The sequence below is a fragment of the Montipora foliosa genome, chromosome 11, assembly GCF_036669935.1.
Source record: "Montipora foliosa isolate CH-2021 chromosome 11, ASM3666993v2, whole genome shotgun sequence".
Lineage (NCBI taxonomy): Eukaryota > Metazoa > Cnidaria > Anthozoa > Scleractinia > Acroporidae > Montipora > Montipora foliosa.
The window spans coordinates 41,418,546-41,430,634 of record NC_090879.1 but is presented as its reverse complement, the minus strand read 5'-3'; the positions used below and the strand labels follow the sequence as shown (position 1 = coordinate 41,430,634).

The 12,089-nt window shown below is 39.4% G+C and overlaps 1 protein-coding gene across 1 annotated transcript in view; it reads right to left on the bottom strand.

Annotated features, from left to right (window-relative positions):
- LOC137977128 (uncharacterized) overlaps positions 1–12,089 on the bottom strand; it is a 37,155-nt gene that overhangs the window by 19,033 nt on the left and 6,033 nt on the right. Inside the window, exons 7-24 of the mRNA XM_068824405.1 lie at positions 12,024–12,089; positions 11,483–11,624; positions 10,733–11,085; positions 9,934–10,075; positions 9,480–9,620; positions 9,114–9,304; positions 8,324–8,465; positions 7,577–7,926; positions 6,544–6,685; positions 5,559–5,887; positions 5,042–5,183; positions 4,064–4,407; positions 3,602–3,743; positions 3,038–3,369; positions 2,668–2,809; positions 1,926–2,272; positions 1,339–1,480; positions 600–937 (exon numbers count right to left, since the gene is read on the bottom strand). The exon at positions 12,024–12,089 is cut by the window's right edge and continues 125 nt beyond it. Of these exons, the coding sequence (XP_068680506.1) occupies positions 600–937; positions 1,339–1,480; positions 1,926–2,272; positions 2,668–2,809; positions 3,038–3,369; positions 3,602–3,743; positions 4,064–4,407; positions 5,042–5,183; positions 5,559–5,887; positions 6,544–6,685; positions 7,577–7,926; positions 8,324–8,465; positions 9,114–9,304; positions 9,480–9,620; positions 9,934–10,075; positions 10,733–11,085; positions 11,483–11,624; positions 12,024–12,089 (3,927 nt within the window). The remainder of the gene's footprint in view (positions 1–599; positions 938–1,338; positions 1,481–1,925; positions 2,273–2,667; positions 2,810–3,037; positions 3,370–3,601; positions 3,744–4,063; positions 4,408–5,041; positions 5,184–5,558; positions 5,888–6,543; positions 6,686–7,576; positions 7,927–8,323; positions 8,466–9,113; positions 9,305–9,479; positions 9,621–9,933; positions 10,076–10,732; positions 11,086–11,482; positions 11,625–12,023) is intronic.

Genomic DNA, 12,089 nt, shown 5'->3' with positions numbered 1-12,089 from the left:
TTTCCTTTTCCATTCGATCGCTGAGGGTGTGCTTGTTTTCTTTTAAAACTCATTCGGTTCAAGAAAAATTCATTGTCAAACTGGTGAATTCCAAAGTAAAGTTTACTGGGAAAACCGATATCGTACTTATCGCTTCGTGAGAGCGTAAAATTTACCGTGGAATTCACTAGTTAGGCAATGAATTTTTCTATAGAAGAAAGCAAAGAAAATGATTTAATTATGAAAGCAGCAACCGGAAACATCAAAACGTGGACAATTCGAAACCTTGTATTTTCAATAACCCTACAGGCAGTAAGAATAAATGACCAGGGAGCTCCGCTTCTAGGTTTGGCTAAATCTATATATTACAAAGTTGTTTTTAATCTGATCTTTGTAGTAATAATGCGGCATGTAATGAATAAGCCTGTAGATCGCACTAGGGTGGCCAAACTGTTACTGATCTTATCGTTCGCAATCGGTGATAAAGACTTTAAGTTTTCGCCCGGGTTTTTTTGGTTATATCTTGTCTTTGTTCCAAGTGACAACAGAAAAACAGTATTTTCAGCCAAGTATTAAATAACATATAGTGGTTCATAGAAGAGATATTAGTATTTCCTTGCCTGTCCATCTTCATCACCGAAGGGAATGAAATTTCCGCCATCCAAGCTGAATGCTAAAGTGTAGCTGGTAACCATCCAATCAGCATCTGATCTTCCTTGAGTTGCAACAGCTGTTACCTTGGTGACGGTGCCCAGATCAAACTGTAAGAACTGTTTTGCGTCGTTATACTGAGCAGCCCAGCCTCCTCCGTAGCTTCCTTCTTTAACTGTTCTTAGACGGCCTCGGTCCGGTCCCCAATATTGGTTGTACATTGTCGAGGCTGCAATAGCAGTTCTTGGAATTTTGCCACTTTCAATTCCCAGGGGATCCCTGCATATGATTTCTGGAGGCGTAAAACCTTTCAAGGAAGATGAAATTAAACGTTAATGTAGCCTTCGTGGCAGTCGTATTTCCGGTAATAGTTTCTCTACCGAAACTCGATACTTTTCGGTGGACAAAAACTACAACCAAAAAGACGTCTGCAAGGATGGTTAACATTGGTCTTGGCCAAGGAAAGACTTTCCGGTATTTTGTGGATCATATTTGATAGACAAGATAACAACGTTTGCGATTTGTCATAGTAGAGTGAACTTTGCAGACTCATGAAATGGACGATTTGAGGTAATTTAAAATTTGTTGTCGTTGATAACAATTATGGTGAGTGACTTCTGATAATATCATTTTTTGCTGACTTACCATGCTAATTGGAAATTTTTACTTTTTATTGTCGACATATAGATGCAAAGCAGCTCAACTTACCTTGTCTGCAACCATAAAACTCAGCTCGTAATGCAATATAACCATTCCATGTTTTGGGTTTAATGCGAAGGTACCGGGTGATGATCGGATTTTTCAGATTGTGATGAACCACCGTATATTGATCAAAATTTCCCAAGAATACCTGTCAGAGAATACATGATAATCTTATTACCACTCAGTACACGATTGTTGGTTATTGCCATTAAATGAAGGCTGCCAGAAATGTAAGTAAATTTAAGTAATCAAAGATGCCAAGACCAAGTGGAGAATGGAAACGTGAATCAAAGATCTCACTTCAGAGCGCTCCAAAGGCAGGATGAATTCCTGAGCAAGTCTAGTACTCTCGCTTGAAATTTGACGGCGTGATCCAGTTCCAGTCAAAGTGCACACAACGCTTACCCGCCAGGGTTTTCAGTTCCTCATTGGTTTAGGTATTAAGTCATAACAGCGTTTTATGGAGAAACGTAAAGGCAATCAAAGCCGTTACTCCGTTGAGGCATTTTTCCCTTGTTTTTTCTTTTGTTGATGTTGTTGTTGTTGTTGCGGTTTTTGTTACTGAGGGGTTTAAAAAAGGGAATTGTAGTTACCTTGACGACGTTATCTTCCTTATAGTCCTCAAAGAATACTCCGTCAGAGCTGTAAGCAAGCGAATAGCTCTTAGTCCACCATGCCCCATCTTGCCTTCCTTGTGTGGCGACTTTCGTAACTTGGGTCCAGTCACCAAAGTTTACTTCAAAGTACTGGAATTCATTGTTCGTAGACACTGCCCAAGATCCATACTTGCCCGATGTTGCTTGAAAGTGCAGCCGACCATTACCAGGTCCCATCGAATTTGTATTGTACGACGTAGAAGCACGTAAAGCGGAGTCTGGTATCTGGTTGTTTTGCATTCCAAGTGGTGATGAACAGGTGGGTGGCTTTGGTGTTGAGAATCCTAAAAGAGTTATTGTTTTTAAGTGTGCTTAAAATGGCAGATGTTCTCTTTATGGCTAGCAAATTAACCTAATTTGAACTCTTTAGTTTTATATTGTGCAGTTTTTAAGATCCCTGATCATTATTCCAAGTATGAAAATGGTGCGATTTTTATTTGGCTGAAGTATTGGGCGAGTACAATTGAAAGTTGGAGAGATCATCGGTGTCGCGGAAACTCGTTTCTTTGCTTTGCGTGATACGCTTGAGCTATAATGTGCGGTTTGAAATGCTGCTTTCCTCGGCTCGAATAATATGTCGCTACTGTCGTTTTGTCGATACATAAGGTTTGGTGGTCTTTTTTGGAAGAATATGTTCAGGGAAAGTATCCTAAATATTTTGGTTAAGCACAAAATGTACCTTCCCGGCATCCATAAAGCTCCACTCTCAGAGCAATGAATCCCTGCCATGTCCTTGGTTGAACCTTGATGTAACGAGCCACAATTGGCGGGTTTATTACATTTCCTACTGGTGTATTTCTGTCTCTGTTGCCAGGAAATATCTATAAGAGGAGCAGAAACGTTTTCTGTTGGATAAATGAAGAACAAAGCACGAAGTAGTATTCAATTAGAAAGGTATGCTACTCTGGATGAAAACTTCCATTTCATTATGACCAGCCTTCGTTCCTTGTTTACAATTTTGTTAATTGTGTGAACAAATAAAGCTGAGAATTTAGAAAAATGCAGTGTTGATTAAACACGACACAAATTGTTTGAAAATTTGTTCTAACCTGGCTATTTTCGTAGGAAACGAAACTTCCTCCGTCGACTCTGTAAGACAGAGAGTAACTTGTGGTCCACCAATTGGCGTTGTCCCTCCCTTGAATTGCCATTCTTGTGACCTTCGTATTTTTTCCCAAATCAAACTGGATCCATTCCCCTTGGTTTGATGATTTAGGAGACCATCCGCCGATGTAATTTCCTTCAGTAACTACGCGTAGTCTTGCTCTTTCTGGGCCGTAAAATTGATTATACTGCGAGGAGGCCACGATATCTTTATTTGGAATCTGACGTGTTTCTAATCCGAGAGGCGTAGCGCAGACAACTTTTGGAGTTTCAAATCCTGGACAATAAATTGAAAGTTTAGATACTCTTTATTGTGAAGTAAAAGGGCCGCGAATAATTTCTTAGCATCTTCTCCCTAATGGAGATTGAGAGGATCGATTTCCAGTAGTGCTTTCAAACACATGAAGAATGAGGTTAATATCAGTGTTTTTTTTTTTTGTATATCGTAAGCTATCGTAATCATCGGAAAACGATCTACAAATGGAAGGTTTCTGGTCTATTGTACTTACCTTCCCTACAGCCATAGAATTCAGCCCTCAGAGCTATGTAGCCTTGCCAAGTAATTGGGTTAATCCTTATATATCTTGTTATAATTGGGTTTTTGAGGTCATGACTGACGACAGTGTAACGGTCAGAGTTGCCAACAAAAATCTGGAAAATGAAATGAGTTTGTTAGATTTGTGCCAAAAATTTCTTTCAGAAACTAAAATATCATACTAGAAATACTATAATGCATTTTAAGAAACAAATGCTTGTTCGATTCTGTTTCAGGGTTATATTGTTGTTTCCAATAGGACACTATTGAAGTTAAAAAAGCCATTAGGATTATCAGGCGAGTTGTGGTTTCTTGAAAGTCAAAGATCAATGATTGATTTTTTTAATGAAAAGTATCTTTTTGGACATTAATGTACCGAGAGGATACGTAGACTTCAACCAAGTCGACAGTGCTACTTTTTTAAGCGTGAGGTTACCTTTTTAGTATCATTTTGTTTGTAGTCTTCGAAGAATACTCCCTCGTAGCTAAAAGAAAGACTGTACGTTTTGACCCACCAATTACCATCTTGCCTTCCCTGGGTCGATAATCCAGTGACCTTAGTGAAAGTGCCAAAGTCAACAAGAAACCACTGAAACTTGTCGTTCTTAGAAACAGCCCAGGACCCGTACGCGTTACTTTTTGCCTGAAAATGCAGTCTTCCATTTCCAGGGACCATATACGAATTGTAGGAGGTGGATGCAGTTATTGCAGAGTCTGGGATCTGGTCGGTTTGCATTCCGAGGATTCTGTTGCATTTTTTGGTGTCTTCAGCATCAAAACCTTTAGAAGCAGTTGATGATATCAGTTTTAAAGTTTAAGTAACATCAAGCAAATGGTAAATTACTACAGACACTGGAGAAATCTTACACTTATCTAGAATATCAACAAAGACCGACTGGAGTGAAAAAGTGAAAACGTTTGGTCACCGCATACGAGGAATGTTCTTAATCGAGTTATCCAGCTCGCTTTAATCAGTTTTGGGAAAGTATTAATTTAATTACGTTTATACTTGGATTTCAAGACGCTATGTCACATTATTTTAGGGTGTTTCGGAGAAAAATTTAGTTAGTCTCGAGTTTAAAACTCGAAAATGGTAATGTGGAGTTCTTTTATTGATCAAATTATCGTTACATCACAGAAAGGATCTGAGCCAAAACGATCCGTTTATCCAGGAGATCTGCCATAAACTTGAAAAACGTCGGGCCGACCTTTTTCAAGATTACCCAAATGCAATCAGTTTCAATGTAAGTCCATTCATGGTCCTCTTTTCTTTTATGTTGTTTAACAGTTTTATGTGGTTATTGCAATATTTCATTCTACTTTTTGGGTATTTGGGTGTCACGAGATTACATCAATTTTGCGTGACAGCCCCTTTAAGTAAGGCTTAGTCGTAAAAAGAAGTTTGGAAACACACCCTCTCTACAGCCAAACAGCTCCACCCTCATGCAGATATGCCCATACCAAGCAGTGGGATGAACTCTTAAATACCGAGCTATGATTGGCTGATTTAGAATGCGACCTTCTGCAGTATTCTTGTCCATATTTCCTCTGATTTCCTTTTGGGATGAGACAAACAAAACATTGGTGTAGTCAATCAAACTAGTGGCCTGGGGTTTGAGCACTGGAGGAAATCTTGGCATACTCGAGAATATAACTGATAATTTCGGTATTTTTAACGTTTCTCAAAATCTCCTTTCCTATATCGATATAGATGTCTTTAACTGCGCGGGTTGTCAGATTGTTGTGAAGGGGCTGGGGGTAATCTGTTTTGAAGGAGTCTGAGTATGTTAGTTATTGTACGATAGTGGATATAGTGTCTTAAGACAATAACACGTTGTTGGGGTTGCAAAAGCTCACTCAACTTTGTCGCGACGCGTTCAAAACTGCCGAATAGTAGGGAAGGTAAGGGAACTATTTCAAATGATTCTCACCTCTCCATTTTTGTAAAACTCAAACCTTCCTCCTCGGCTGTAGCTCAGTTTATATTTTGTAACCCACCAGTTTGCATCTGATCTTCCTTGTGTTGCTATCCTGGTTATCTTAGTTGTTTTTCCCAGGTCGATCTGTAGCCACTGTCCAACGTCAGCATGCTTAGACGCCCAACCTCCATAATAGCTTCCTTCTCTTTGCTCGTTTAATCTGCTTCTTTGTGCTCCAAAGTACTGATTGTAATCGGACGATGATTTCAAGGCCGAGTCAGGAATTTGGTCATTTTCCATGCCAAGGGGATCGACACACACGATGTTGGGTGGACTAAATCCTATAAAACGAGGCAATTATCTTAACAATGAGAAGACTTTCTTGATTTTCTATAGGAAAGTAATGAAACAATATAACCCAAACTAAATAAGTGTGTTACCACGTTGCACTGGTAGCACTGGAGCACTAGTTGGGGAAACTAAACTGAAATCGACGAATTAACGTAAATCAAATCGAATTTTGTTGAATCAATGAAGACTTGTATTAGGAAATATTAGAAAGAGAGTTCGCGTTTTAATTGTTGCGTTTTGTTCTTCTAGTTGTGAGTAAATTAAATTTTCGACCTCACATTTTTGTTATAGCATAGATTGGTGTCCATAGAAGCAGACAGTGGCTCTTTTAGTCCTTTCCTGTAGTGGTGGTTCTTTTTCGAGTATTTGAATGGAAATTTTATGCCATGAAGGGTCCAGCTGGGTTGCCTTGCTCTGAATTTTGTGTACAAAGCGGCGTCTTCTGTTTATTGTGTTCAACCATTTTTGCAGTTCCTTGGAGTTTACTCCCAGTTTTCAGTTTGAAAACGAAAAGGAAGTGTACGAACTTTGAGCAAAATTTCTTAAATGAAAGAGAGCCTAATTAACTCTTTTCTGTTATGCCTTAGATAGCAGCTGGTCACGATAGCCATTATTTCCAAGGAAGAAGCGAAGAGTTCTAAAATACCTTTTTTACAGCCGTAAAATTCTGTTCGCATTGAAATATGGCCATTCCAAGTCTCAGGGTGAATCCTAATGAAACGTGTTATAATTGGCTCATCCAGTACATTCTTTACCACAGTGTATCGATCAGAGTTAGCTTTGAATATCTGGATAAACAAAATAAGCATATTAGCGCGAGACAAGGACGTTAGGTTGAGAATCAGGCGACCATGGGCCTGGTCGTGAATTCAAACTCAGGCCGGATCAACACTCGAGGTCTTTTTATAAACAGAAGAAAATGCTGCCTTTGTAATAACATGTGCAAATGGCCATATTCTGTGGATTGTTTTCCGGATAAAGGTTATAAAAAGTGGGTCTTTTCTCTTAACTTTTCGTTGAATGTCATTATCCTGTGAGACGTAAAAAAGCAGACCAATCGTAAATAGTTGGGTACGGAGTTCCTTGTGCTGTTGTTTGTCCTTTGTGGTATATAATGGTTGCAGATACAAGCTACAGCAAGATATTCTGCTCCCAGGGTAAATAAAAGACTGCCAAAGTTAAAAATATCTATTTTTTCTTCTTCAATTCGTTCCGGATCCTTTTCTTTTTTTGAATAAAAGAGGTCAAGAAGAGACCAACCTTTTTAATTTTTGTAACCCCCACGGATAACTAAGGCTGAATGTAACTTCGTTAAAGTACTTGAGGTAATTACACATATTGAGTACACAAATCTATACACTTACACTAAGGATTCTTAAGCGCTTACTGAAACAGTTTGATAGTATTGAAACCCGCGAGTTACGTTTTAATAGCAAAGCTGCGAGTCTAAATTATTATAGCTTATATAATACCATCGACACTTTTTACTGTTCTCACAGTTAGGTTGATTGGATGTAACCTTAACAATATTTTTTGTATCTTTTCCCTCCGATGGGTTTGAACGGCAAATACTAATGATCTGAGGATGAATTTCAAACGAAAATCGTGGAGTTGATGATGTTGATGGTTTGAAAATAAAAACAGTTGTGTTATTGAGAATATCGATTTGTTAGCCCCACCTTTTTCAAACCGTTGTCTTCGTGGACAGTCTGGTGAAAGACGCTATCGTAACTATAAGTGACAATGAAACTTTTCACCCACTGGGCAGCATCTTGTCTTCCTTGAGTGCTGATGGCTTGTACTCTTGTCCAGGTTCCAAAATCTACTTGGAACCATTGGTTTATATTATTGGCTGCTGCTGCCCAACTTCCGTATTTACCACTGCTGGAAAGATGATGCAGTCTGCCGAGGTAGGGAGCATAGCTGTTTGGGTTAGAAGAGCTTGAAGCGGTGATAGCTGAATCTGGTATGTCTTGCGATTGCATTCCAAGGGGATCCATGCACTGCGGAGGAGCTGGTGTGGAGAAACCTTTAATTTTCAGAGAAAATGGTTAAGATGATTGTGTGCATTATTGTCGTTAGTCACCGAATTCGCTTAGGGGTAAATAGCGTAAACAAGTACGTAAAAGCCGTGGGTGACAAAGATTCTCTGATTGTACTTTCTGTTTCCGCGAGACGAGATACTAATTTACAAGAGTATTTGATCATTCAATGATTTAAGTATGATAGATTCAAGTGTTCAGTCTATGGCTGCTAATCTGGTGCATAGTTTCAAGACTAACAAATTGTATTTAAGTCTTATTCTCAGAGTATTAACTATGATATCTAACGTGGCAATTTAACTGAAGCGAGTCAGAATAATTCAGCTAAATGGTTTCAGATGGTTTAAATTTAACAGGATTTAGAAGTTTTAGGATTGTCCATACCATCAGTGCATCCATAGAGCTCTACTCTTAAAGCGGGGTATCCATTGAATGTTTTAACGTTGATTTTAACGAATTGAGCAACGATAGGTGGGTCCAGGATATGGCCAACAGCTGTAGTGTGATCTGCGTTGCCTTGTAGAATCTAATGAAAGAGTATGTATATTAATGATGGCAATTAATCGGGTGATTTAGCAGGTCTCGTAACGTATGTGATTGGTTCGCTACTCAAACCAAAAAGAAGTCTGAACTATTGAAGCAATGGCTTAGACAATAAAAGCTCTTTCCCTGCTAGCAGAGGTCCCATTTTTTTGCGTTCGCTGGACTGACGAGTGCGGGGAAAGAGACCTCTGCTGTGAGTCGAAACTCACTTTGATTCAGCCGCGCGTCCACGACCTTGGACGGTACTGTTTTAAAACGCATGCCCATTATATGTTTGCTGGTTGTGATTTGAGCCCACTGAGTCTCACGCATTCCTTTGTAGTAATTCCGCTGTTTTTAAGTGGGCTCGCACAAGAGGCGAAGTATTAAGTCAGGATTTGGTCCACGAGTAAACGCCTCGCATTTTCACGACAGAGAGACTCGCGACCAATGACAGAGGTCTCTTTTCCCGCACTCGTCAGCCCAGCGAACGCAAAAGAAAAGATACCTCTGCTAGCAGGGAAGAGAGCTGCTAGACTATTTCAATCAATCGAGTAAGACCTGATTTTCTGAACTTGACTGGAAGTCCAATAGTACATTCTCAAGCTTATAAACCTGAACGAGTCTCAAATTAAACTTTCGATGCTTTTACCTCGCCATCCCTATAAGGACTAAACACTGCTCCATCGTTACTGAAAGACAGTGTGTAGGTCTTTGTCCACCAGCCTGCATCAGATCTGCCTTGATGAGCGATCCTTGTAACCTTGGTAACTTGTTTTAAGTTAATCTGAAGGAACTGTTTAGTGTCCGCGTATTGGGAGCACCACCCTCCATAATAGTTACCTAGATAGAAGAAAACTATTTTATTCAAATATTCACATATGAAGGTTACTTTCCAGGATACAAAGTAATCCTCAATGAAGAATTCTTATAATTAGAGCAGGGTGAAATCACTTCCACAAAAATTGATGGGCGAGTGGTGGCTTCATTGATTTATAGGTATATAGTAAAGAGGTACCTTCTTGCTGCATGTTGAGTCTTGCTCGTTCCGGTCCTCTGTATTGGTTGTACCTGGACGATGCTACGATGTTACCGTCTGGAATGTTTTCATTTTCCATTCCCAAAGGCGACGCGCATTTTATTTTGGGCGTTTCGAATCCTGTAAAGTTGAAGTGGGAAACACTTTTATTGGTTATCAAGTTGGAATGAATACAACTTTTCTATAGAGAAGAGGCTTTTCTTGAACGCAAGTGATGTGTGTATTATTTTGTATAGCTTATGTATTTCTCTCTACTGAATTATTGTTTATTGAAAATAAACCTAGACAAATGATATGTAAAGTCCTTTTACCCCTAAGCAAAAGTTTTGTATCTCTTGCGATATGAAAGCAAGAGACTTGTTTATTATTTAGAGTGGTGTTCATTGTAATGAAGACTGGGAGAGACTTGAATGCTTAGTCAGTTGTAATGTACCTTTCCTGCAACCGTAAAACTCCGCTCTCATGGAAATATGGCCGTACCAGGTCTCTGGATGAATTCTTATGTATCGCGTTATTATTGGGCGGTTAAGCACATTCTTGACCACGGTATATCTGTCAGAATTGGCTGTAAATATCTGAGGGAAGAATTTAATCAAGCGTTCAGAAAATTAGCAGTACGGATACGCAGTTTCTTGCTAATCGTCAATATAACAAAGCATCAGGCCCCAGTTGCTCAAAAGGTGGATATGGCTATCCACTGGATAGCGCAGTTGGTTTTGCTATGATTTATTTGTAGGCAGTCTTGTTTAGTTGCTATGTTATGTGGGGCTTTGTCGACTGACTTATAACACCAAGAGTAGAAGGTGGTAAAATGTGAGCTAGTTTGCGTGAGACTGCAAACATGACCCCATGAGCGAGAAGATTGCACTACTTTTAAAGAAAGAGAGGCAATTAATTAAGCTCTTTCTTTGTAGAAAAGGACGTTTCTTGAGTATGCAAGATATTTTGAACGCAGCCAGTAAGGTTTCTAAATGAATAAAAGTCCTTTCTACTAGAGTATTTTTGGTTAGAAGATTTCTAATGGGCGCAAGAAAGGCGTCCAGTGGATATGAAAAGTGCAGGAGTAATTAACATGATTTAAATCATTTTATTCACTATTTTCGTGAACGAGAGTAGCTATTTTTTACGTGTGCCTGGATTCAAGGAAAGTTTGAAAACGCTTCGTAGGGCCATGATGTGATGGTGGATGGTCATTAATTCATGGCATAAGTGCCATCGTTACAATTTCTTACTTTCTTTCTCGCGTTCTCGTCCTTAGCTGTGATGTGGAAGACACCATCATAGCTGTATGATAAGCTATAGCTTTTCACCCATTGATCAGAGTCTTGTCTTCCCTGGGTCGCTACAGCCGAAACTTTGGTCCAGCTTCCAAAATCGACCTGAAACCACTGGTTGGCATCGTTGGATCCCGCAGCCCAACTTCCCAGCTTACCACTGCCGGCGGAGAGAAAGTGAAGCCTCCCCACGTATGGGGGGTAACTGTTTGTGTTTGCCGAGCTTGAGGCTGTGATTGCTGAATCGGGTATGTTTCCAAATTGCATTCCAAGAGCATCCATGCATTTTGGTGTAGGTGGTTTAAGGAAACCTTTGGAAAGACGATGACAGTGTGAGTGTGGTTGCAATTAGCGCTGCGGGAGCAGCAGTTAAAAAGTTGGATAGTTTCACTGAATTTTAATTTACTTCGGCCATCAGGTTTAGGCAGTTTGAGTAAAAACTGTGTATGATATCGTAAATGCGGAATAGCGTAAAATTGAAGTGAAATTAAAGTTAAGATGATCATAGGATTTAGGTAAGTAAGCAACTTCAGCAGTTGCAAGTAATCCTTAAAATATACAAATTTGAACCGGACTCGAACCAACCACTGTGCGATTGCGTTCCACTTGCCTCACCGACCGAGTCAAACCAGTTGTTGACTATGATTGACTGTTTTGTTTGCGTATAGGGAGTGCAGATTGAGTCTTTAAGAAATAAAATGAACTTACCATCGGTGCATCCATAAAGCTCTACTCTTAGTGTTGGGTAACCATGAAATGTCTTGATACTGATTTTTAGAAATCGAGCAATAATTGGTGTTTCCAGGATGTGCCCTACAGGTGTTATTTGATCTGTATTTCCTTGAAAAACCTGACAGAAAAATAAAGAATATAACTATTTACAAGTTGATAGACGGTTTCTTTTTTCGAGAGTTATACAAGTAACTTAGTAAAGTAGCTATAGATTAAATTTAAGGGTACAGTGTTATTCTAAGGCTCCAACGGGGCGAACCAAGAAATAAAATTATTAAGAGCCAAGAAAGCAAACTGCACGGAAAAGAATCGACTATCCTTTGGTTAAGCTAGAATAGTGGAAAGAACATGGGAGCACGGAAAACAAATGCGGATACTTTGAGGGATCCTCAAGTTGATCCCAAACATCGATCTATAACGAAAGAGGCGTGCCAGCTTGACGAACTTTCTCAACTTGCTCAACTGAAATTGTTTTTTAGAGCATGATGTCTCTTCAAAGATTTGTCGTGTTCCATACCTTTCCGCTATCGTATGGAGTGAAGTTTGCTCCATCATTACTGTAGGACAATGTAAAACTCTTTGT